The 26,315-nt window shown below is 37.3% G+C and overlaps 7 protein-coding genes across 8 annotated transcripts; 1 reads left to right on the top strand and 6 right to left on the bottom strand.

The window, feature by feature from the left end:
- The first annotated feature begins 657 nt into the window (after positions 1 to 657).
- On the top strand, positions 658 to 4,092 carry LOC120265895 (protein MODIFIER OF SNC1 11). Of its 2 annotated transcripts, none has more exons than XM_039273849.1 (6): positions 658 to 995; positions 3,102 to 3,179; positions 3,298 to 3,423; positions 3,527 to 3,584; positions 3,698 to 3,758; positions 3,846 to 4,092. In XM_039273849.1, the coding sequence occupies exons 1-5, from the start codon at positions 694 to 696 to the stop codon at positions 3,728 to 3,730; spliced, it is 597 nt and encodes a 198-aa protein (XP_039129783.1). In that variant the 5' UTR covers positions 658 to 693; the 3' UTR covers positions 3,731 to 3,758; positions 3,846 to 4,092. The 2 variants fall into 2 exon arrangements, with proteins under 2 accessions (XP_039129783.1, XP_039129784.1); XM_039273850.1 differs by having other exon boundaries at positions 3,852 to 4,092.
- Positions 4,093 to 4,399: 307 nt separating this feature from the next.
- On the bottom strand, positions 4,400 to 7,295 carry LOC120265879 (probable protein phosphatase 2C 38). Its single transcript, XM_039273841.1, has 6 exons — positions 6,701 to 7,295; positions 5,718 to 6,088; positions 5,338 to 5,574; positions 4,968 to 5,166; positions 4,751 to 4,878; positions 4,400 to 4,672 (listed from the first exon to the last, which is right to left on the bottom strand). The coding sequence occupies exons 1-5, from the start codon at positions 7,062 to 7,064 to the stop codon at positions 4,859 to 4,861; spliced, it is 1,191 nt and encodes a 396-aa protein (XP_039129775.1). The 5' UTR covers positions 7,065 to 7,295; the 3' UTR covers positions 4,400 to 4,672; positions 4,751 to 4,858.
- A 402-nt stretch (positions 7,296 to 7,697) lies between these two features.
- Positions 7,698 to 10,125, bottom strand: LOC120264489. Its single transcript, XM_039272301.1, has 4 exons — positions 10,020 to 10,125; positions 9,306 to 9,438; positions 8,379 to 8,593; positions 7,698 to 8,222 (listed from the first exon to the last, which is right to left on the bottom strand). Exons 2-4 carry the CDS (start codon positions 9,396 to 9,398, stop codon positions 7,931 to 7,933), a joined length of 600 nt encoding a protein of 199 aa, XP_039128235.1. The 5' UTR covers positions 9,399 to 9,438; positions 10,020 to 10,125; the 3' UTR covers positions 7,698 to 7,930.
- Positions 10,126 to 10,803: 678 nt separating this feature from the next.
- LOC120265726 (inactive receptor-like serine/threonine-protein kinase At2g40270) lies at positions 10,804 to 14,869 on the bottom strand. The gene is made up of 9 exons (XM_039273685.1): positions 14,711 to 14,869; positions 14,489 to 14,630; positions 14,016 to 14,087; positions 13,647 to 13,790; positions 13,439 to 13,558; positions 12,391 to 12,896; positions 12,108 to 12,298; positions 11,888 to 12,020; positions 10,804 to 11,546 (listed from the first exon to the last, which is right to left on the bottom strand). Exons 1-9 carry the CDS (start codon positions 14,784 to 14,786, stop codon positions 10,981 to 10,983), a joined length of 1,950 nt encoding a protein of 649 aa, XP_039129619.1. The 5' UTR covers positions 14,787 to 14,869; the 3' UTR covers positions 10,804 to 10,980.
- Positions 14,870 to 17,676: 2,807 nt separating this feature from the next.
- LOC120265320 (protein NODULATION SIGNALING PATHWAY 2-like) lies at positions 17,677 to 18,579 on the bottom strand. Its single transcript, XM_039273190.1, has one exon. The coding sequence runs from the start codon at positions 18,577 to 18,579 to the stop codon at positions 17,677 to 17,679; it is 903 nt and encodes a 300-aa protein (XP_039129124.1).
- Positions 18,580 to 19,943: 1,364 nt separating this feature from the next.
- On the bottom strand, positions 19,944 to 23,026 carry LOC120264675 (peptide-N4-(N-acetyl-beta-glucosaminyl)asparagine amidase A-like). Its single transcript, XM_039272499.1, has one exon. The coding sequence runs from the start codon at positions 22,526 to 22,528 to the stop codon at positions 20,744 to 20,746; it is 1,785 nt and encodes a 594-aa protein (XP_039128433.1). The 5' UTR covers positions 22,529 to 23,026; the 3' UTR covers positions 19,944 to 20,743.
- Positions 23,027 to 23,868: 842 nt separating this feature from the next.
- On the bottom strand, positions 23,869 to 25,725 carry LOC120265321 (peptide-N4-(N-acetyl-beta-glucosaminyl)asparagine amidase A-like). The gene has a single exon (XM_039273191.1). It carries the CDS (start codon positions 25,723 to 25,725, stop codon positions 23,869 to 23,871), a length of 1,857 nt encoding a protein of 618 aa, XP_039129125.1.
- Positions 25,726 to 26,315: the final 590 nt, after the last annotated feature.

The following is a 26,315-nucleotide window of genomic DNA, read 5'->3' on the forward strand; positions in this document are numbered from 1 at the left end:
TATTGAACATTGCCGTTTGTTTGTGGTAAATATAATTAGAAATATTTCAGTAATTTGATATAACCATATTTAGTTGGGAACGTTTATTATCGGAAATAATTCATTACCATGTTTAATTATCATGGTAATCAATTTGCTAAAATATAAAAAGTTATAAAATTATCAAGATAATCCAAGAAATACACAAAATTTGGTGGTAATAGGATTACAAATTTTTTTGGTAATATTTGTGAGTTGGTAATGTGATATTACCATTTAGATTATCGTTGATGCATCTACAAACAGTTCGTGGTAATTTTTTCATATTCTGACTAAACGAGCCCCTAGTAATATATTATATCGTTATGGAAAAAAACATCATCTAGTCAGTCAAAAGTGCGTGAATCAAAATCGATGGATCGTCTCATATAATATAAACTTTTTATACTGGTTACGATGATCGACTGCTAAACACCGAGTCGAACGCTGTTTCTACTGTTTATAATGGTTAGAGCCATCAGATTACCATCCAATGGCTACTATGGACATCCCTAGATTTGAAATCTAGAGACATACCTAGATGATGAGTCCTCCCTCATTTGTTATATTATCTTATTTTCTAAAATTAAGAAAAATTGAGGGTATAATTGAAAAATTCCCAACTCTTATTTCGGCTCTTTCATCTTTATTCGAAAGGGAACAAGGGAGTCGATCATGGAGGGGCAAAAGCCTGACCCTAGAGCGAAAACCCTAGCCCTAGAATTAGGCATCACAACTGGCTTGGCGGCTACGGCGCCTGCCGCTGAGGAGGAGGAACCCAGCAAGGAGGGATTTGAAGCCGGAAAGGTCAAAGAGATGGAGCCGAAGGGCAACCTGTCGGCCTCTGCCGCGAAGGCAGCTAAAGAGGCGGCGGCCGGATTGGTAACGGACCTCCAGAAGAAATTGCTCCGGGCGGAGCGTTTCGGTGTGCCAGTGAATCTCTCGGAGCAGGAGAAGCGCAACACTCGGGCTGAAAGGTAGATCTAATTCAAGGCTTATTTTAGTTTTGTTCTCTTGCATTAATTTTCATTGTCTGTTGATGTTATTTGCACTGGGTTTTGATTATGTTTTCCGTGAATTCATTTGGTTTTGGATATGCATGAATAGTGTTGAGAGATTTTAGTGAATGGAAGTGAAAGATTGGACCTTTCATCAATGATTGGTTATGTATTTGAAGGAGATTGCGCTTGATGATTTACATTGTTTGTCAAGTTTGAATTTTTCGTATAGATTACTAGGCATCCGTACTAAGTACAATTGTTTATTAGCCGGTTCAAGATCTGGTGGGGAGATAATAGAATGTTTGGATGGGGATGAAATTGAGGATGTGATAAGAATGGGGGATGACAAGAGAACCAGAATATAAGAGTAAATTTAATCAATTTATTCCCTTTGATTTGTCTGTTCCTCATATTTTCTTTGTTCAACTTCAATCAAACAAGATAACAATTTTCTGCCTTGTTTTAGTTTCTTTCCATCTGAAGCTGGAGTTTTAATAACTGGCAAACAGGATCAAGGGTTGTGAAACCAAACTTTTTAAGCACTTGGTGATCCCCTCTTCTACCTGTTTTAGTTGCTTTGAACTCAGAGTACACCATAAGCACAAGTCTCATCACTTGTTTCTCAAGATTTATGCTTAGTTCCTCAGAAATTTAGATGACAGGTACAAGGGCTCCTCTCGTGTTTTTCGTGTTTCAAGTATCATGAACCAGCCTATAGGTGATTCTAATTATTTTATCTTCTGCATTGAAATTCAATTAATTGAATAAGGATAAAGTCTTATTCTATTTGATATTATCTGCCATTTTAAACAGATTGTTGTATTTCTTATTTCTTTTCAAGTTGCCATTGTGTTGCTTGCGACTTTTGGAAACCTATGTTTTTATCAATGGGGTCATATTGGACCATTGTTCACCTATTAGATACTAAAAATGCAAAATATGTTGATGCAGGAATCATCTTTGGGTGTGTTTGGTTGATGGTAATCACATATATTTGGGATTTTGAGTCACAGACTCACATAATTAGAGTTAGTTGGGTTTGAAAATTTGTATTGTGATAGTTTTTTTTTGGTTGGTGAAATTTGCAAATTCAGATTTAGAGATTTTGTGTTTTATTGAGAAGATTTGGAAATTTAGATTTAGAGAATGAAATTAGGAGGAAGGACCAAATGCAAGGGAATTGAATTGGATGGAGAATGAAATTGAGATGTCAATTTACCAGATATTGGGCATATCTCCTAAGATAATTGGCTTTTCCATATACCATGCCATAACTAAACATATGCTTGATATTATTTCAGTTGCCATATTTGAAAATCTGGATAATCAGATAGCACCAACCAAATGTACTTCTACTGTTGTTCAAGCTCAGCAGAGGATATCAACTTTATAAGGAAATTTTTAAATTGGCTTATAAAACTCAGAGTAGGAGAATTCTTGAAGACCACCTGTGGTAAAAGCAGGAAATTCCAGGAGTGTGTGTTGAACCAACTCAGTTGTAGTTTATACTGTATTCGTATTCTAAAACTATTATTGCATGCTTTTCATGCTCCTATGATGTTGTCATTCGTTTGCAGCCATTGCCTAGAGTACCATGGCATCTTGTAAGGAAATTTTTAAATTGTCTTGTAAAACTCAGAGTAAGAGATTCTTGAAGACTTCCTGTGGTAAAAACAGGAAATTCCAGGCAGTATGCGTTGAACCAACTCAGTTGTAGTTTATACTGTATTCGTAGTCTAAACTGTTATTGCATGTTTTTCATGCGCCTATGATGTTGTCATTCACTTGGAGCCATTGCTGAGAGTAACATGGCATTCTCTTTTGGCAGTGTGGTATAATATGGTAGATATTTATTTTAGTTTTTATCATCTTCTTTTTGTTTAGAAGATGTTGCACTCCTCTTGTTATCAGTTGGAGCCTTAAATTTTCCATCAAGTAGCTTTTTCCCTTATGGTTAGTGCAACTTGGACTCAGATATAACTAGGTAAGGGTGTTTTCTGTATATTAGCCACTAATTCATCAGTCATCTATTTACATAGTAATAAATTTATTTGTTTTTTTTCCCGTTTAATCTATTAACAGGTTTGGCTATGGATCATCTTCAAGTGGAACATTAAATAGTAATGCAGAGTTACTGAAAAGACAGGCTCGAGCAGCGAGGTTTGGGTTTTATGCTGCTCTATTGCAATGATTAATTGTGTTTGCTGAAGCACCTTGAGGTGTGTGCTTCAGATCTTATTTGACAAGCTCTGAGGCCTCTCTTTATGTTGTGTGTCAGGTTTGGGCTCGCTGCCGAAACAGCGCTCGAGGAAGAAGCAAAGAAGAAGGCTCGGCTGGACAGATTTGCACTAAACAAGAAGCCAGATACTTTAGAAGAAGCGAAAACAAAGGCAAGAGCAGCAAGGTTAGTTTTTAATTTTTATCACTGGCTCTCACTCATGTATAGATTATCATCCAAACAAGTAGTTTGTCCTATCATGTTTTACGGTTCTAAATCATAAATGCAGGTTCTCACAAACATCAACTGCCTCATCAGCAACCAATGAACAAGCAAATCCTGAGATGGTAAAGCTTTCTCTATCATCATGATTCATGAAAGGCAGCATTGGAGAACAATAATGTATTGTTTGTTGTAACCTTTTGCCTTGTCTAATTTTCTATTGCTATAAAAACTGCAGACAACTGTAGATCAGATCAAAGGAGGAACCTGAATGAAGATTCATTCTGATGCATCTTCAGGTCATTCATTTGTTTAATACCATCAAACTATCTCATCTTTATTTCCTCTGGACCTAAAAATTTTTTTCTCATTTATTTTTTGTGCAGATGCAGAGCAAACACGTATCATCTAATTTTGCAGACTCTTGAAAGTTCTTTGCTGTTTTTGCAAGTATGAGTCTGCAGCATATGAAAAGTTGGAACATTATCATCTCATGGAACTATTGAAACATCACATAAAATGAGATGTTCTTTGTTTAACATGCACAACAGAGTGGTTCAAATTTGTTTGATCATACATAACAAAAACTTATTATCTGTTTATAAATCCCAGATCTGGTTTTGCAGTGGTACATTTAATGTTGGTTTTTGGTAGGGCCTCAAGGCTGTGGTACTACTATTTAAATGCTTTGGAGAGGCTATCTGTTACACTGTTTTTAATCAAATTGGACTTTGATTGGACTGGTGAACATATGCTTTAATTATCATCACGTCAACATCTCAATCTCTTTGATTAATATTATGCATAAACAGACAAAAGTGGTAATTGCGTCCATATCTTCAATATCAATATTTTTCAATATTATTGCCTTAAAATCATCAAGATATACGTTATTCATTATATATATATATATATATATGTTTTTAAAGAAAGAAAACAGTGGAAAGAAACAATTCTTATTGGCAAAAATAAATGGATTTAATAGTACTGATACCACTTTATCCCAGTTTTCTCTCTTCTTTTCTCAAAACAAAAAAAACAAAAAAATCATCCCCTTGCACATGAAACCTTTCAAGACAAAATCTCTTGAGATACACACATGATCACAATCTAATACATATATATATATATATATTTTTTGGTGAAGTACCTAAGAACAGATAAACATTTTGCCGAGATAATTGCAACCCCATAGTGCATGTAATTTGCTAGTCTGCAGAGCAATAAAATATCAACATAAGATGAAAACTTTCATGACTTCCCTTGAAAAAAACACATGAAATCAGTTTACCTGCAAAGCACTTGAAACCAATTCCATGCAGAAGGAAGAGTTCATAACTGGTAATTTTTTGAATCTACTTCCAGTGCCGAAACTAAACATCTCGTCCGATTTGCCAGTTTAATTGGTCTGAACATGACCTGCATAATAAACATTGGATACGAATACGAATTACATGGAATTGTAGCAGTGATGAGTCTCATTTTCTGTGAAGGGAGAGAATACTCACCTCCTCGGAGTGAAACAATGGGGCCGCTGTAAGAGCTCTTGCTGACCAGAGCCGGGTCAAGGAATAGAACTATGACAGTAATGTCGTCGTGGAAATGTCTCCTGACACCACGATCGATCTTTTTCAGGTCAGAGTACCTCATTTCTCTTTTTCTTGCCGCCTCTTGCATGGCGGCTTTTATAAGTTTCCTTGCAATACCCTGCAAAAGAACAAAGAGCTCAATGAGGATTGCTACATTACAAATAAAAGTCAGAAAAAATTATCAGGAAAATAAGAATTGTAAGAAGATAAACAGCTCAACAAGACTCTGTTCATTTTAATGTCGCATTTTAAGCATGTGAGTGTGTCGAGAGATTGACAGAGATCTTACATTGCGGGGACAATTTTGGACTATATCCACAGCCTCTTGATTGCTCAAATGCTCCCAAAGACCATCAGAAGCAAAGATTAGAAATTGATCTTGTGGGCATAGTTTATGGGTAACTATTGATGGTTCGGCATTAAGGATTGATTTATGAAATGGTTCGGGAAGCCGGAACCTTGATAACAAGGGTGCTCTGTTGAATTCCGCTTTTTTCAAATAAGCATCCCCAATAGATCTCGATATCTGCAGAAAACATGCCAAGGAAACTAAGGCATCTGGTGCATAACATCACACTATGAATACTCATCATCATGCATGCATATGGTGAATTTAGATATTAGAAACAAGAAAGAGCTTTGTCGAACCACCATTGATGAACATTTTACCTGAATAAGGCCCTTGACACGCCAAACATTATGTCTCAGAACTACGATTTGTGAATCACCGGGATGCAATGATTGCAATTCTGCTCTCACAGATTCATTGCTCGCATTGTGCTCCGCCGTCAACTGGACTGCTGTAACATCTCTAAAACCCTTCTCCAATCTGCCTAGCACTGCACGAGAATCTCCGGCATTTGCAACATAGAGCATTCCAGCAAATACCACACCAACCAAACAACAAGAACCGACAGAAGCTAACTGAGGCTTTGTGAGCCAGTGTTTCCTCACAAGTGAAAGAAATCCATCTTCTGTGGCAGCAAAAGCTTTCATTAAAGCTTCTGCTGACATACCACCACCTTGTTCCGATGCAAATTCTGCACGCCAAATGCACCGATAACAATAAGCATGATAATTTTCGACCACAAGGATTACCAAAACTATGACGGAAACCAAACAAGAAGAATTTTCAGTAATTTATAGAAATATTGGAGCCAGATTAAACGCAAAACATGAACTTTTGATTCCTAAAGCGAGTTTTAGCTTCAAGCACATGTAAGTGATATATGAAAGATCAAAATCCTGCTCTTCAATTAATCAAACATCATCAAATTCACAAGGTTGGCTAACAAAATCAAGAGCAACTCACAAGAAAACAAACAAAGATAAATCAAGATCAACTCTTGACAAACATATAAAACAAAATGAAACACAACCAAACAAAATGAAAGAACAAAAAATCAGACAACATCTTTGTCTAAATCATATTAAAAAAATGCAAATAAAGGAAGCAATAAACAAAAAGGCGACACCTTTAGTTTCAAATACTCACAGAAACCCTAAAGCATAAGGAAAAAATGCAAATAAAGGAAAAACTCACACACACACACACACACACACACACAGAGAGAGAGAGAGAGAGAGAGAGAGAGAGAGAGAGAGAGAGAGCAAACAAAGAAAGAAGAAGGAAGAGGAGGAAGGAGGATTACCCTTGAGATTGTTGAACAAATTGTCACAAATAAACCTAGAGGTCTCCGGTCCGCCATGGCCATCATAGACTCCAACAAAGGTTCCATGCAGAGGAGGTCCAGCAGGGTTGTGGAAAGCGATCGGGCCGGACTCGATCTGGCTACCATCCTCCAAGACATTGTTGGCCTGCACGACGGCCATGGAGAACTCCCCACCGGAATGGCGCCCGAGATCCTTAACCCACAAAAGCGCGTCTCCGCGGCCACGTCCACTGGGGCGGAAAGAGAGGGAGGATGAGGAGGCGGCGGAGGAGGATGAAGAGAAACCATCGGCGTCAGCGGCATGGTTAGCCGCCGGCTTCCAACAAGGGCTGACGATCCTCATGAGTCGATCCAGAGCGGACCATCAGGGGATCATCCGAAGCGGCCGGCGGCCGGCGGGATTGCGAGCAGCGGGATGGAGCCGCGGTGTAGCTTGGCTGGCTCCAGCTTGAGGAGCATTAATTTGTGGGCCTAGTTATCTTCATCGCCATTAGAGCCTATTTATTCTTTCCTTTCCTTTCCTTTCCTTTCCTTTGCTTTGCTTTGCTTTTTAGAGAGAGAAACTCTGCAACCTTGCCACCACTTTGAGAGAAAAAAATAAATAAATAAATAAATAAACCTTTTTTTAAAAAAAAATAGAGGAATTGAAATAAATTAGTAATTTATTTATTAAAAAAGGTTTTTTTTAACAAAAAAAAAAATTTAGAGAATGAGAAATTAAAGACAGCTTTTAAGGTTTGACTTGACCGGGTGGTGAGGATAAAAAGTAGGCGCTTTTTTAGCTTTCTAAATATGTGAAATGAATTTGTTTTATTTAATATATATTTATATATATATATATGTACGTGCACAGACAAAGACTTATGTAAATATTTTGTTTGAATTATTAATGAATTGAATTGGATGTTATCATGTAACTTTGTGGTTGTTGTGGAGAATGAGAACAAAAGAAAATTTTGGAAAGTACACACAAATCTATTGAATTTCTTTCCATTGATTTGAATTGAAGAAGAGAACAAAGTTGGGACATTGAGTTTGGTAACAAGGATTCAAATGATGTAAGACTACCTTTGATGAATCCTTATTTACATGATTGATTCAATTGAATTGAAACCACAAATTTGTCTCTCCTCATCAAAGCAGGGATTACAAGATTAATAAATAATGAAATCGGTTTATCGATATCGTCTTGCTTGGAACTTAGAAGTGCTAAGCTGTATGTCCAGTTGCAGTAGGAACATAGTCTGTGGCAAGAACTTGTCCATATTCGCCTTTCGGATCGTCTTCTTCGAAGTAATCGGTTCTGACATTTTGTGTTAGCATTTGGCAGACGAGCCAGAAAAGGGCGGTGTCGAGGGCCAAGAATGCAGCTCCACCGAATAGACCCGTCTTCGCCGTTGGGCATGCGTAGTTAAGATCTTGATGCACATTGTGGATACGGTGGAGCGCTTCGGTGATTGTAGCCCATATCATCATCCCTTCCCCTAGAACAAATACTCCCCTGTGTTCATTAAGTTCACAAATCAAACACGCAGGATAAAACAAAAACAACAGTAGGCAACAACTACTAATAATGAAGAAGGTAATAAGATACAATGTGAACTTTATATCTGTCGGCAAAGTGAGTAATTGTAAATAGCAATGTGTTTATGCTTACACTGCAACTGTGAAGAATACAAGTAATGTTGTATTGCGGAACATGATGTCCTTTGGGACAGATTTTCCTCCGTATGGGAAGAATACAGATAACCATCCTAGAAGAGTTGAAATGAAAAGAGCAGCAATAGATACAATGCCCAATGCAACTGTGGGATCAGTGGGGAATTTGCATATGACAACATCTTTTCCAGGAACTGGAGTTCCGAATGGAGGCTGCAGAAAGAATACATCAACAAACAAATGTGTAAATGATCTTCTGCTTGCATGACTCCATAGCTAAAAGTTTTATATCACAATATATATGGTAAGATTTGATACAGAAGAACATTGGCAAGGCTGCTCGATATTGGGTTCAATGAATTGAACCATGAAATGAACTCATTGCATCTTGCAAAGTACATTAATATAATCAGAAGATGGTAAATCATGACGTTGAAATACAACATTTTATACAGAAATAACATTGGCAGTTTCCATAAATTGAACCAAGATATGAGCTCATTGTGCTTCGATGCAATGTAATCAGAAGAAGATAAACCATAAGAATTTCAAAATAGATTGAGAAGCAAAAAATTAGAACATAACATTTGGACAACACACAAACTCTATGAAAGCAAATGAAAATATATGAAAGGAAATCAAACAATAAACAGAACATAGATCACTGCATTCATAGAATCTGTGCCAATTTACTTAGAGGCAAAATAAGATTAACTACAAACTACTAAATAAAATTATAGAAAATCAATCAAACAATACACACAGCACAGATTGAAGCATTCATAGAATCTGTAACAATTTACACATGGCTAAATAAGATTATATATATATATATATATGAAGGATCTTCACTGCAAGAAATCACAGGGCAGCATCAAAATTATTTTTTTCAAAACAACTAATTTGAAACAAATGACAAGCATACCTTCTTATTCTCAGCAATAACACCAAAAATAAAGGACAAGCACCCGAACAATGCCACAGCAAGAGAAAGGTGTGAGGCTTTAGTAGAGGCCATATCTTCAGCAACCAAAAAACAATATACTCAACCAACACCCCTGCAAATCACAAAATTAAAATCAAACCATATTGCTACAATCAAATCAATGAAAAGATAATAAATTGAAGTACAAAAATCAATCCAAACGTCAACACGAATAGGATTCTACTCAAAACATTCCAAGAATCACATAAATCCCTCAAAATTCTCTCATTTCAAAGCAACACAGATCCAACACTGATCCAGGATTATATAAAAAACATCACAAAATTAACATAAATTCCGCCCATTTCTCTCGTTTCAAAGAAAAAAAAACACAAATTCAGCACAACGGTCCACCACTGAATCAAAAATGAAAGAGAAATGTTTGAATTACAAAAAACCAACACCCCTGCAAATCAAACATTAAAATCAAAACAAAATCCCACAACCAAATCAGTGAAAGGGTAAAAAACTCAATTATAATACAAATCAATCCAAACGTCAACACAAACAGGATTATATAAAAAAACATTACAAAATTCACATAAATTCCCCCCATTTCTCTCATTCCAAAGCACCCCCCACAAATTCAACACACCAATCCACACAAACAAAACAATGAATCAAAAACGAAAGAAAAATGTATGAATTACAAACCTAAGATCCCAAATCCAAGCAGAGATCCGAACCGGGGCGAGGGTTGGGATCCCTCTGATCCTCCGGTTTCGTGAAAAAATGATAAACAAATAAAAAAAAATAAGACCTTTTTCGATATAAATACTTGTTACACGAGAAAAAGCGTGCCAGCTGGCAGTTCGCGTCGGATCAAGGGGAGTATTAAGAGCCATTGGATTATAAATGGAGAAAAGATCGGACGGTTGAGATTGAATAAAATGGGGATTCTATTAGTAGGAGAATCAGACAGCTGGACTTCGAAGGGTATATCCCTGAGATTCAGGAAAACGGGTTGGATTCGAAGGGATACGTGTTGACTTGATGAACATGGACGGTTTATTGGGCATTATTCAGTGTGAGATTCGGTCTATGGTTTGTTTGTGGATATGAATTAATTGAGTTATTACTTGTTAATATAAATAGAAATCAATAAAAATACATAAAATAGACAATTAACTAATAATGAATTTTAAAAATTTAATTATAGTATGTGACTAAAGTTTCAAACATATTAAGAAATTTTAATCAGCAAACTCATAGCTTTTCGGTGTGAATTTGGGCTTGCCACTAGAACCCGGCATCCCCGCACATAATCAATCCCTGATCTAACGCATGCCATTGATAAATAGCTTAGCCACATTTGGTAAAAAAATTTATATTATTATTATTATTTTTAAATAATAAAAATATATGAATAAACATCGAAATCATGCAAGAAAATTCTACATAGTAATGAGACTTTTTCAACAGGGGAAAATATATAAAATATATAAAAAATTTATGTGTACAATTGAAACTTTTTTTCAAAAAGTAATTATTTGCACACTGTACATTTACAAGAGAACTATAACCATCAGAATAAATAAACTGCTCAAAAGTATCAACAAAGTTAAGCAAAAGTGAACTGCCTGCAATTCAGTGTTTGAAGTTTTAGTTAGCTTTTTCAAGTAGCAAGGATCTCTAGCTCAGCCCACCACAATGGAGAAAGTCTTGGAGATGCAGCATCTGGAGAGATTGATGTAATTTGTCTCAAGCTTTTGGTGACTTCTGACATTGTTGGTCTTTTACTTGGATCTGGGTTGATGCATGATCTTAAAACTTCACTAAAGGCACCGAGATCGTTCTCTCGAAATGATGTCAGTGTTGTGTCAAGCATGTCTTTAAGAGGTCTCTTGCCGGTGAAATAACATGATGCCCAGCACACAAGTAGGTCATCATCTTCTGAAAATGGTCGTCGTCCTGATAAGATTTCCAACAATAATATGCCGAATTTGTAGACGATGTTTGTTAGATCAGAGTTGTCCTGAGCTGAATTGGCTTCTTTTGTTTGATTGAGGCATACACAATCGGATACTTTTGCTGCGTAGTCTTCAGTTAAGTAAATTGAAGATGAGTTTAGATTTCGAGGAACGAAGGGAGGTTCTAACTGTAGCATGTGTTCTAGACAGTATGCTATTCCCATGGCTATTCGCAACCGTGCAGCCCAGTCCAAGTGCTCTGCCTCTTTTACTGCAAGAAACACAAGAACAGAAAAAATTAAGTTGTCTGCCCAATGGCCAAGCAAAACCTCCACTGATCAGGATAACCAAAGTTGTTCATTTCAAAGACAATTCCTGAAGATACAGTCGAACAATCAAGATATTTCAAATCAGATACATGTGCGAGAAATGTGAGTTATATCATTCTACATACAATTTTTGTAGGGTGGTTAGATAGGTTTAGGATTCTATGTTCAGATACTCTTGGTGAAAATTTTCATAATTGCATGGCAATGATAAATTATTCCACATGTTTAACTGATTTGGTTAAAATTCTTTTAATGAAACAACATGCTATACAGGGATACTCACTGTGGAGATGCTCAAAAAGTGTCCCATTTGGAGCATATTCAAACACCATTATCCTGGTGAAGGGCACTTCTTCTTCACAATAGCCGAGGAGATTCATGAAATTCTTGTGGTTCAATCTAGACAATGTTGAGATCTGAAATCAAAGCAATCACTCAATGTTGAAATGGTACATCAAGTTATTATAGAATTGGTTAAAGAAAATACTAAGGTTGATTATTACCTTGTTCCTCAATTGAGACTCAGAATCTTTTGACCAATCCTTTGCAGATGTGATCATACTTGATGCCACAGCTATTTCAACGCCATTTGAAAGTGTCCCCTTGTACACCTTCCAATCTGATAAAGTACCAATAACATTGCTGAAATCCTCACAGGCTGCTTCCAGCTCTGATCGTCTGAGGGCGGGTACACCTACAATGGACCTCATAGTTGATGAGTCAAACGAACAGCTTCACAAACAGAATATTACTTCTTGTTACTTAATAATAAGAAAAGAATCTAACCATCTGCCATGAAAGCTTTCTGCAGTTGCCCACTCAAGCCAGTTGACCAAGGTCTTACAGTGCCCACCTTGTTTGTTCGAAAGCAAAGAAAGTAGATTGCAGAAATGGCAAGGAGAAAGGAAAAGCCCCCTGCTATTGGCATGTAGATTACCAAGGAAGAACTATGGCTTTTTCCTGAATGAGAAGTTGGCGACGGAGAAGATGATGAAGCATGAGAGTCAGGATGCTTTTGTAGTGAATATACTGGTTGTTCATTCACTGGAGAAGGTGCCAGAGATTTGTTCACCGGTGATTGTGAAAGGTTGGGTGAAAGGGAAGGAGACAAAGAAGGTGAAACCAATGGTGACGAATGTCTGTTTTTATGGTGTTTTTTTGCTAAAGAATGCCTGTTTTTATGGTTGGGAGATGGAGCTGGGGCTGGAGATGGTGAAGGTGATGGTGCTGGTGGTGCAACAGCTTTGCCCCCTCTGTGCAAGAGTTTTCGCATAGTACCTTTCCTAGCATTTCTGTCACAAAGAGGAGGATAGGTCATGGAGAAGTATGGAAAATCATAAGCTGATGACAAGGAAAAGCTGTGGGCATATAGCAGCTAACTAAATTGGTATCCTTTTCAAAAGCTATCATTCCCACATGCATTTGATTACCATGACAAGGAAATTTACTGTGGGCATATAGCAGCTAATTAAATTGGTATAATTCCTTAAGACTTTAGGTTATTTGCATGACCTTCATGAGTAATTAATTCGTTGACCATCATGAAGTAAAACCGACCCATTATACTGCTATAATTCTCTGTAGGTTGTGGTGCCTCAACAAGGTTATAAGCTCATCAATGCATTTATCTGTCCTCCAACCATTAATGTCATGATTTAAAGTAAACAATATATCTCAAAGGACCTAAAATTAGTTCATAAAGAGCACGATATTAGATAAAATACCTCAATATCCTCCAAAATATACCACATCAAGAAATATCCTTGTTAAAACAAACATATATATCAAGATAAAACTTTTTCATGATTATAGAAAAGGATTGACATAAAAGCACCTTGTAATATATGCCTTGTTTGACAATAGCATCTCTCTATCAACCTCAAGCTCAGACATAATATTGAGTTGCTGAAGTTTGGTAGGCAAGTCACCCACAAACATATTGTCCCTGAGTATACTGCAGTACCATATACATACTGTTATAAAGCGTCTTGCAAGCATGTTAAGTTTATGAAAGACTAAATTCTATTATAGCTTTTGCTCACAGAATTTCCAGGGACATCACACTGCTTAGTTCAGAAGGAATCAGTCCGCTCAAATTATTGTGTCCTAAATCCAAAACTTTAAGATTCTGCAGTTCAGCAATCTCTCTAGGGATGACTCCATAAAAGGAATTGTTATGTAAAACCCTGCATGAAAGAAGAACTTTTCAGAGAATTAGCAAAGGTAGATGAAATCACACAGGGAAAATTATCCAATAATAAATAACATGACAAAAACTCCTGCAAAATTGCATCCAAATGCAAAAAAAACAATTGTAGTTCTATCATGCTTTTCTTCTGATGCTAGATAACTTATATTAGCATTCATATGACCATCAAAACGAAAGATGTTGTCATTGTACATATACTTACAAAGACGTCAACTGAATAAGCTTTCCTAGTTCAGGCGTAAGTGTCCCCTTGAGACGAAGATTACTCAAGTTCCTACAATAACAAAAATTCAAAAATTCGGAAAAATCAGTAACAAGTTAAGCCATGAGAACAACAAAGAGCATTAGAAATAGTCCACTAAATCAACAATATCCTTAACACTGTAGTCAGTACAAACTTAATTGTTTCAGTAGCTCCATGAGTATCCAAATAGCAACGTTCAAGTATTCAACTCAAGAACAAACGGTTCATTAAACCATTCAATGAGAGTCTCCTCATGAGAACCTATCTGCGACCTTATTTACACTATATCGTTGCAATTCCACCATCCAATCAACACACAAATTTCCTCAAAAATCACATCTTTGCGGAAAAAAAAACCAGGATATTCACACCCAATTCATAGCATCAACGAAAGAACAAGAACTGAAATTGAAATAGAGAATACCACTCACAGATCCACAACTCTCCCATCAGAGCAACCAACCCCAACCCACTCACAAGGGTTCTCACCGCCACCTCCGTCTCCACCCCACCCTGACAACGCACCGTACGGGTCCAACTCCACCCTTTCTCTAAACCTCATCAGCGCGATCCCTGAAAAACCAATCATCACCACCATCAACACCAAAACCAACCTCAAAAACCCGCAAAAAAAACCACAAAAACTCGCAAACCTTCATCGCTGAGACCAGCGCACGGTCCCCACCGAAGACACAACCACCAGATGAAGAACAGCAAGGAGCCCATCATCGAAGAGGAAGAGGAAGAGCAGCGGAGGAGAAGACGAACTCGAAAAGCAAGGAGAGAAGAGAAGGATTCAAAGCGGCGACCATGGCCATTATTGCAAAGCTTTTATACAACGCGTTGGTTGTTTGACGGCGGCGAATGGAGTGTGGGGCCCAGTTGACTTGAGAAATGGGCGTGTATTATTATATATTCACAATTATGCATGTGGGCCCCTTATGAAATTCCATATTATTTCCGTGTTCTTATCACAAAATTCCCGTGGATATACCTATTTATTTTTATTATTTTTTTTACTTTTCTTTTTTAGAAATTATTTTTAAAAAAAATAATGATAATTTATGAGAATGTGGGAATGTTATAGGAGTTGACTGACCGGTTGAGTTTCGGTTCTGGCTGTTATAAACTTTGAACCGGGTTTTAAAGATCGGTTTTTGGTTCCACGGTGATTCAGTTTTTAATAATTTGTTTCTGATTAATTAAAATATATTTAAAAAATATTATAATATTATATAATTTTTGTTTAAAAATTTAAAATAAAATGAAACTGAACCAATATTTATGATTTTTTTACTAATAGTCGGTAAAACAATACTAATATTGTAGCTGTTTGCCTGTTTGCATAGTACTGCTATATAAGATTCTTGTTTCTAACTTATAAGAATCTTAGTCATATTTATAGCTTGGTTTATAATTAAAATTATAAAAATGGTTTCAGAATAATAGTAACTTTGATTCGGTTCAGTGGTTGGACTAGACAAGCCTCGAGTCTCATTTCTCAAACTTAATTAATTAATTTTATTTTATTATATATTATTTATTTATTTATATGTAATGTATATATAGACACACTTGGTAAAATTCAATTTTCATTTAGCAGAATTTTTAAATTGAATAAAACTTAAATAATAAATAATAAATAACTGAATTAAAAATAGCTTTAACTCTGTGTTCGGTGAAGGATAGTAATAGAGTTTAAATTTAATTTATACATTGTCTAATTTCGTTGTGGTATATCACTATTAAAAAATAATAACCATGAAAAAGATGATTCATCTTGTTTGTACTAACTAAAAATTATTGATAGTTTAGAAATGATTCATGAATGTCTCTAATAATCAATTAAGCTTGGATTTAACTTTTTCCTTTTTTATTTGTCAATGAATCACTTATTCTTCTTGTTGAAAACTGAAAAGGATGAAAGCTCTTCACAATCTTTAGATTCTAACATGTTTGTCTTTTTAATTTAATCTTCTAGCAAACTCTAGAATATTTTTCAACTTTTATCTAACTAATTTAAAAAATACTTTGAAGATCTCAAGATAACTAACATCAATTAAAAACTAAAATAATCAAATTGAATTCTCATGACAAACAAAGCCAAGAACTCAAGATCAAAAAACACACAATCATGTAATTATAAAAATAGCTATATATATATTTATTTATAAATGACAAAGAATCACTAGTAAAACAATAAAATTTCACATGGACTTTCTATTTAGGTGATACAATAATTCACATATTTATTTATTTTTATAAAATAGATAAACCACATGTATTTAAAAAAAATATAAAATTCCATTAGATGAAGAGGAAAAGAAGAAAAAAAATAAAACATAAGAAATTAAAAGCGAAGGAAGCCTAAAATGCCACAATAATAACAATAAAAAAAACTAAGAAGGTCACTCAAGCCTTTGAGAGGGTAGTTGGAGACCACAAAAAAACCAAGAGACTATTCTGTCTAAGCATCATCTTCCCCAATTTAGTTGTTAAGGAACTCAAGATTACGCCTAGTTACTCAAGTTGGTCTTTCCAATTTAGATCTTTTGGCTTCTGACCCCATCAATTTAGATTTTTTGGTTTCTGACACTGTATTTAATCAATTCATGAACATGTGAATAACTTTCAAAAGAATAGATCTATACACAGAGTGTATATTACTAAAAATACAAGTATTTCTTTTAAATCAGATATTTCAAAATAAAGACCTAATAATTAAATTTGCCACATCCTTTGCAGGATAAGGGATAAGGGAGCGGCAACTCCCCCCACAGCTTATTTTTATAGAACCTCTTTTTGAAATAGTGCCCATATTGCTATACTGTTTTGGGTAGGTTAGAAATTACTTGACAAAGAATTTAATCACTTCAAAACTATTATATTTATGGCCAATGTTTATCAGAATTTTGAACACTAACTAATCTATCATCAAGTCATCATCGTCCTTGACTTTCTCCATGCTAGTGTCAGCCCCTATACTTAGTCTTATGATTTTGTAAAGAAGTGTGTTCTTTGTGATATAATTTTTTAAGGGCTATATGTATATATATATATATATATATATATAAAACCCAAAAGGACTAATTAGACATAACTTTGTTTTTATTTGACTGATGTTAACTCAACGTTAACCACACGGCATGTACACAAAAATATGAGATTTGAGAGGGGCATTCATGTAAATACATTATTTACAATAGTATGCAAAAATTTAATTTTCAGGGGAATATATGCACATGTCCCCATAATTATTTACTATGCCATACATAAAAAAAAAAAAACATTTGACATAATATTTATTTTTATTATATTAATATTGAGCTAATTCAATGAATAAGACATTTGCTCTCATGAAAGAGGGACGGAAACAATACATTTGTTAATAAATAAATAAATAACTGAAAAAAAAAACATAAAAGAATGTGAAATTTGTATGATAAACAAGCAAATATATTATTTATATGGATTTACAAACAAATCTCAACTTTTATTGGGATTCATATATGCAAAGCCCCCATAGTTATTTATTATTTGCAATATCATACATAAAAAAATAAAAATAAAAATAAAAATAAAAGAATATAATTATGGTTTATTTTTACACTACTATTTTTTATCTCCAAGTATAGAGTCTAACCATTGGAGTTCCTCTCCACTCCAACACCATCTCATTCTCACAATAACCATTAACCTTAATCTCATAAGGCTCATCTCTTCCCTTCATAACCATCTCCTTAACCTCCATTAATCTTTCTTTACTCACCCTACACTCTCTCAAACCATGGCCACAAAAAGGCTCAAAGTCCTCCACAAAGTCAATAAGAGAAACACAAGGTCCTACAAAGAGACACTCCATGGTTGTCCTTGCAAGTGATAGATGAGAAGGGAAGTGCCATTCCAAGGACTCAAACAAAGCATGAGAACTCACCAAATGATCATCAGAGAATGGCTTCAACCTTGACCCAAATCCTTCTCCATAACTTATCATTCCTATTCCTTTGTAGCTTGTTACCACCTTTTCAGCCACCCTTGTGAATTCCAACACTTGTCTTCTTCTCTTAGGCTCTCCCATGTGTGGTAGTCCCACCATGCAATTGAAAACAAACCATTCATTTTCATTTACTGTTCTATCAAACATCAACAACAACTCCTCCATCTCAATCTCTTCAACTTGTAAACTTAATCCAATGGAACAGGCAAAGCTACAAAGGTTGTTTCTAGTCTTCTTTACTTCTTTACAGTGAATAACACTGAGCTTGACCGATATCCGGTGATTAAGAACAGCGAGCAAAGCCGGCCATTGTTCGCCTTCTCCGACATCGAAATCAATTATATGAATTACTTGCACATCACATGGCAAGGACTCAAGTATGGCAAAGTTGGTAGCAAGATGAGCAAACCTCCCATAAGGACATATCTCATAGAATGCCCTTAAAGCCATTCCATAGTTCTTGGAGGACTCTTCTCTTAGATAGTGATCATCAAAGTGGAGCAAGTGATGGCCTAAACGCTCCATGGTTGTGCCCATAGGACTAACTTGTGAACAAAGTCTCTTCTCAATCACATCTCCAAGTTCAATATGCTTGTTTTCCTTTGCTTCTCCATAAGCTTTAAGAAGATGAAATATGCTCAACTCTTGATAATTCTCAAGAGTGTTAGAAACAAACTCTTGTTGTTGTTGTTGTTGTTGATGATGATGATGATGATGATGATGTTGTTGGTCATTAGAGGACATCTCTGACAAGTCTTGAAGGAATGAAGAAGCTTCTTCTTCATCAATCCATAAGTACTGATGATCATTGCAACTAGGAAACAGTACCATGTCTTCCAATGAGAAGTCTTCATAGAAATCCATGAAGTTTTCAAAGCCATTGTAGAACTCCATTGTTAATGCATGTGTGAGAAGATGAGACTTAGAATGGGATATAAATAGGAGGGAAAGAGGATGGAATTATAATGAAATGGGAAGAGTGTTTCCTGTTTCCTTTCTTTTGCTTTGAAGAGCCCTGCTTGATTAGAGTTTCTCTTTGACACCTTCCTCTTTGGAGGTTTCCTTGCTCTTATTCTCTCATTTATTATAGGAGTTATGGATATTGAAATGGCTTATCTTTATTAATAATAATAATAATAATAATTTAATTTGGAGGTGGAAAACTATGACTTGTGAGTGCCATGGTGATTTAGACATTATTGATAAGATTGTATTACCTTAAAATGTTTTGCTTCTTGTATTTTGTATTTTGATTCTCTAAATATTTTTAATTGTTTATTTGTCTGTTTATCCCCTAAAAAATCAATCTAAACTATTCAAATATCTGAAAAATATTCTTTTATGACTAGCAGAACACAAGTCGAGGGGTATTTTAAGTACTTTATCATCGATTTTTTATTTTTTTATTTTACTAAACATGTGAACAATGGTAATTTTTATAAAAATGAAATACTTAAAATATTATTTTAATTTTCTTAAAAAAAGAATATCGTGTTAGGCGAGATTAAAAAAAATTTACTAAAGACAATATTAGGAACCAATAATATAAAATTGATTTAATCACTAATTAGTTTTTTTTAATCTTTCATTTTCTCCTTCTTTATGGATGTCTACTTAAGTAATTTATCTCATTGGTTGATTGAGAAAGGGTTATGGAATCCTAAATAAGTTTTATGATGAAAATACACGGGAGTGACTAAGACATTGATATTAACATGAAATGAACCATCTCATTAAATAATTAAAAAAATTTATTTAAATTATAAAATTTCATTGTCATCTACTTGACTACTTTCCACAATGTAGCCAATGGGGGGAAAAACGGGTCGGGTTTCTAATCCAAACCAGACCCGACCCGTTAGGACTTATCGGATCCCGTTGGGCTTCGCGTTCTCGAACCCGCATTCATTTTCTCCACGTGCTCTTCGGCGAGATGGATTGTTCCGGAGAGACGCCCAATTCCCAATTTCGCGGGCTTGAAAACCCTAATTCTCCTCGCTGCGATCAATCTCTTTGTAGTAAATGGCGAGCAGAGCTGGAGAATGTGGCCTTCGTCGGTAGCGTCGTTGATTTGTAAGCATATATTGAGAATTTCTATGGTTTTCATGAATTTGTTCATCAGATGTTTGTTTTGATAAGATTTTGGATATGGAGCTATTGAGATTTTGATGCAATTTCTATCTAGTTTTGATTTTGATTTGAGGGTTAGTATACCTTTCGAAGGATGACCATGGTGCATTTGGATCAAGAGTGGAAATGATGCATCTTTTTATCATTGAACTTGTTCTTCCTTCTTAATTTCTAATCAGATATGTCATCTCTGCATGCTTTTTTGTATTATGGTATTTCAAATCAATGAGAACATCTTTTTGGCACAAATGGGAGAATGAATAGTTGTACTGATTGTGGAGTTGCTCTGATTTCTATCGAACATCTGAATCATCCTGTGTATAAAAGACATGCTAGTAGGTAGCTAATGAATTCAATTTATCTGAGTTTGGAGAAATGTTTCAAATTGATGAATGTGATACATGGCACATGAACTGAATTGCTAATGTTGTAAACAAGATGTTTGCTTTTATTACTAACACAAAGAGCTACTTATAAATCCGAAAAAGGAACTCAAACCCTGACTCTGATGTTAAGTATGAGAGTATCATAAACTCAAACACCTTTCTGCTAATCATCTCTATTGATCTGCAACGGAGACACATGAAGCAGTGGTGGTGTCAAGACGAACAATGCCTCCTGCGGTGTTCACTGTTCGGAGATAGCAAGTGCTATCATCCTTGAACCTATAAGCTGACCTGGTAGCACCTCCACCCCAAACGGGCACTCCGTCATGCATTAATGCTGAGCCTTCTGCATCCTGCCTGTCTGTTAGTGTGGCAATGCTCACTGCCTGCCCCTCGCTGAGATTCACCATCTCCACCAGCTGGTGGTACAGCCTTGTTTTCTGGAAAACGGCACCACTGACTGCATTCACCGTCGAAGTCTGAATTTGCATCGGTGCATCCATCATCAGCTGTACCCTTGATAGTGCTTGGTTTCCCTTCATCAGAGCCACCATCATCCTCTGCTTGTTGTTGACCTCTATTTGCTTCACTGCTCCTCGGTTCTGCACCTCTATTTGGCTCTTGAACTTGATCTTTTGCTGTACCACAGTAGTGAGGTTCCCCTTGGAGGAGCTCACCCAACCAATGAAGCGCACCAGCCCTTCAGCATCAATCTCTGATTGCCCATCTTGGTTTCTCCATTCTGCATTGCGGTTCATTTTCGGTGGTGGCGCATTGTAGTTGATGAGCCCGGCCTGCGTTGCATCTGACCACCTGTCAACCCAGATGTGCAGGTTGGCGCCAACGAGCCAATACCTCTGGCTATCATGCACACCAAGTCCAAACTTGTGTGGCTGCCCGTCAAGCAGCATGCCAAGGAACGGTGTCATGTCAAGATCATAAGACGGCATGTTAAATGCTCCAATGGCTGCCACTGGTGACCAGAAGTAAGGGTTTATAGAGCCTGGATAAAGCACCATGAATGGAATGTGTCCTCCAACGAACTTGTCATCTATGGTTGCATATACCTGCCGGAATCCTCCATTGCTCCGTGGGGTAGAGAGGTTGGCTGCTCCTTCCAGGTAGGATGAACGGAGGGGGTTGCCAAACCAGAACTCATCATCCGCATGGTAGGAGACGAAGATCTCCAGCACAGCACGGTAAGTGTTTTGTGGGATTTTAATTAATGAAGTGGCTATTTGTGAGTCACTCTCGATCCTGGACCAGAATCCACTGCCATAGAAGCCGTTGTTGCTTGTCACTGGGATGATGAGGTCAGCTGGCTCTTTGTAAAGTTCTTGGATTGTTGCATGCCCTGTGGCTGCTGATGGTTTGGCAGCGGTTGCAATGGCGCCCCGATAGAAGTGGAGGGTGACATTGGCACTGTAGACTCCGGGGAGTACAGTGTTGGAATTCTCAAGCATCATGGAGACAGTGCCGTTGTTCTCACTAAGCCGGCGAATAGCAGCGGTGTAGCGGGTGATGTCTTTGGTGACCTTCCAGAAGGCGCCAGGTGCCATTGGGAGTGGGGTGGTAGTGCGTAGCACCTCCACGCCATCTACCCATACAGCGGCAATGCGGTCTTTCTGGAGGTCAGAAGCAGAGACAGAGAGCTCGAGGACTACACGAGTCCAAGGAGCAGGGCAGTCAGGGGGTTGTGTGTAGTTAGCAGAGGCTGGGGGGGCACCTACGGTGTCTGCGAAGTCCTGTTGTAGTGCAATCACTGAACATTTTGGTGCCTGGGTGGGGAGAACTGGAGGTAGAGTAGGATCAATGTGCTCAAGGGTCAGGTTGGGTAAGGTAAGGCCTCTGCGTATGGGGAAAATATCAGGTGATGATGCTGATACACTTGTGGCAGAGTAAATGGCAACGACCACAAAAATGATATACCAATGCTTTGGATGCATGATCTCTGGCATGTTATTTTTCTTTGGAGAATGGAGATGGTGAGAGGAGAGCAAGGATCATATATAGGAAGGATTTTGATGGAATGCTTAAAATGTGGATGTGGTTATTGATTTCAGAGGATACAAGATGAGCTTCCCGGTGATTTCCTAGTGATTCCGTTTGAGGCACCAACAATGCAGGTACTCTACTGTACTAGTTATGCTTTTCAACAATGCATGCAGTTATCCTTTTGTGTATTTCTTTACTTGTTATTAACAATCGCAAATCACTATTATGATTATAAAAACCTGAAATAAATGCTCTGCAACTATCTAGAGTTTTCTTATGAGATAGATAAGAAAAAGATGATATGTGACAAGGCAGTACTAGTAGCATGTAGATGTCATGTAGTTCGTGATGAGCGAAATAGAGTTCACCTTTATATTAACTGTCATTGTCAGTAGTATAGCTATTAGATTAAATTAATGCTTTCTTGTAATGATGCTCTAAATTAAAGATGCTGAAAATTACTGCAGATGATAATTGGAAATTATGATGTCATAACTCTCCATCTCTACGAGATTAATCTTTAGTTGCTGTAAATCTATTTATGCTGTACTGGGCGCACGAGTGGTTGTGTTTATTTTTGGTTTTACAAGACTTGAATGCTTAAATTCTTTGCAACATCTGGATTTATATAAACTTATTCATGATTGCCATGAAATTCAATGTAATTAAGGAGAACATAAGCGGGGAAATAACTATCAAACTGAAATAAAGTTCAGTTAGGTCTTAGTTATTACTCCTGCAATAGGGGACTTAGTATTTTATTCCTCTCTTAAATCGAAGACTGAGGATTGAAATTCGTGGCTCATCTACTTTTGAGTTTTTTTTGGAGAAAACATCTATTTTTAGTTGGAAGGGGGAGGGAGTACGAATTACCCTCATCCATATTTCTCCAAAAAGAAAAAATCTTAGTTGTAAATAAATAACTTCAATGTTATTTCACCTAGTGATCCATTTGAAAATGTTTTTGGTCTAGAGCCAAATTAGATTGATGCATAGAGTGATTGTGAGGAATTCATACAGGGAGAAAAAAGTGATATATTTGAGAATGCTTTTAGTGCTAGAACCAAATTAAGAATCAGTGATTGATTGCACGAATTCATATATAGAGGAAACAGAGAGTGAATCTATACCAATTTCTGTAAGGAAACAGAACCATCTGAGAAACAGTGAATAAACTAAGAAACAATACAGCATGATCAGCTTGCCTATAGCTGAGTGTGCATACAGTAACCATTATGTATATATGTAACTGGAAGACCCAGCTTCCTCCTAATCTAACTCAACTGATGATCTTTCTATCATGCTATAAGGTGGAAACAGCTGTGGAGCCGGTGAGGCCAGCAGCTGCACAGGAGGCACTCGCCTCGTCTTCTTTCACCTTTCCACCAACCATATTAACCGTCCTGAGGTAGCAAGTTTTATCATCTTTGAACTTGTACACTGACTTGGTATCACCTTTACCCCAGACACCGATACCATCTTGCATCAACACCGACCCTTCTGAGTCCTGCCGGTCAGATATTGCGCTGAAAGCTGCTGCCTTCCCCGCCGTCATGCTCATCAACTCCGCTAGCCCATGTGTTAGTTTAGTCTTATGAAATCTCGTCCCACCACCACCATTAGAGCTTATTATCTCCAGTTGCAGCGGTGCCTCTGTGTCAACAAGCACTCTGCCAACCACCATATCATCGCGTTCTATCCGTGTGTTTATTCTCGACTTGCTCTCTATTTCCACTTGTTTTGTTGCTCCCTTGTCTTGCATTTCAACATGGCTTTTGAACTTGACCTTGTGACGGATACTTGTACTTACATTTCCCAATGAGGAGCTCACCCAGCCAGAGAATCTGATGATTGCCGCACCTTCCATCTCTGACTTCCCCTCCATCTCCTTCCAGTCAGCTTGTCGGCTTAGTCGGAGCGGCGGCACCTTGTATCGGACTAGTTTCCCCTCCACTTCATCCGACCATGCGTCTAGCCATAAATGGAGGTTTGCAGAGATCAACCAGTAAGGCTGACAGTCCTTCACTGTCAACCCAAACTCATGTGGCTGTCCATCGAGCAATGTCCCTACAAAGGGTGTTATATCAAGGTCATAAGACGGGTAATCATAAGCTCCAATTGCTGACACTGGTGCCCAGAAGAACGGGTTCAGGGATCCAGGTTGAATCACTGGAAAAGGAATGGCACCACCAGCATATCGCCCATCAATCAGCGCTACCACCTGACGGAACCCGCCATTAGCTTGTGGTGCTACTAAGCCAATGCCGACCTCCTGCAGCTCAGGACCATTTGACCGGAGAGGATTAGCATACCAGTACTCGTCATTGCCGTGGTGGGAGACGTAAATCTCGATCACTGCACGGTAAGCGTTGTTGGGCACCATCACCGACACTGTAGGCGGTTCAGTTTCATTTGTCAATTGGAACCAGAAACCAGTGCTTCCATTTCCAGCAATGTTAGAGATTGGTATTATTTTGTCTGCTGGCTTCTTATACAAGCCCTTGGAGGTTGGATGAGCTGAGAGTTTGAAGGGTTCGTTTTCTACTAATTCTTCTTCATGGATAACGCCGCGGTAAAAATGGAGAGTGATGTTGACACTGTAAACACCAGGGAATGTGGTGTTTGAGTTTTCGAGCATCATAGAGAGGATGTTTTCAGTGGCTGTGCCACCTGGTGGTTGACGGAGAAGGGCACTGTAGCGGGTGACGTCCTTGCGAACACGCCAAAAGACGCCGGGAGACATAGGCATCGGGGTGGAGGTGCGGAGGATCTCAGAGCCATCAAGCCAAATGGCGGCGATACGGTCTTGTTGGATGTCAGACGCAACACCTGAGAAGTCAAGAATAACACGGGACCAAGGAGCTGGACAATCGGGTGGAGGGGAGAAGGCGACATATGTTGGCGGTGCACCGATTGTGTCGGCAAAATCTTCTTGGAGGAGATGGAGAGAGCATTTAGGGTTTTGAGTAGGCAGGAGGGGAGGAAGAGTTGGGTCCATGTATTCGACTGATGCATTTTGGACGGCAATTGATGGCTGTGGAGGGAGTGGGAGGCTCTCCGCGGGGGGCTCACCGGAGATTACACAAGTGTTCTTGAGTTGCAGCAAGAGGAGGAGGAGAAGATGGAGATGGTTAGTGAAACAATGCATGTTTTTGCTCATTGTTTTAGTTTGGGAAAGAGTGTTGTTTAGATGTTTGATTGTGTTGGGTTGTTATATATATACAGAGAGAGAGAGAGAGAGAGAGGGAGATGAGATTTGGTCGTTAGAGTTTGAAATGTGGAGGGAGATGAAAACGGTTTAAAATGTGGTTTTTGTTTGATAATTTGGTACAAATTTGAACTTTTTTACAGCACGGTTTATTTGGGTTGTAGTGCATGCAAGAGAGAGAGAGAGAGGGATTATTTTTAGGAAGCTTCAATGTGAGCTTCCTTTTTGTTTCCGTGAAATGCATGGTTTATTTGGGTTGTAGTGCATGCAAGAATCCAAAGCGTTCTAGAGTTCAGTACGTATGGAGCACAGAGCTGAACATCAAGCAGATCATCCATGAGCCATCAATGTATATAAATAGGCAAATAAGGTGAATGAATTATTATTATTATTATTATTATTATTAAAGTTAAATATTAATACAAAAGATGATAAAAATAAGGAAATCAGCTCGCTTGTATGCCTATATTTATAATAAATTAATTAAAATTACAAAAGAAATATGTTATATTTAACACTATTTTTTTAAAAAAAAGCAGGAA

Source organism: Dioscorea cayenensis, chromosome 7 (assembly GCF_009730915.1).
Source record: "Dioscorea cayenensis subsp. rotundata cultivar TDr96_F1 chromosome 7, TDr96_F1_v2_PseudoChromosome.rev07_lg8_w22 25.fasta, whole genome shotgun sequence".
Classification (NCBI taxonomy): Eukaryota; Viridiplantae; Streptophyta; class Magnoliopsida; order Dioscoreales; family Dioscoreaceae; genus Dioscorea; species Dioscorea cayenensis.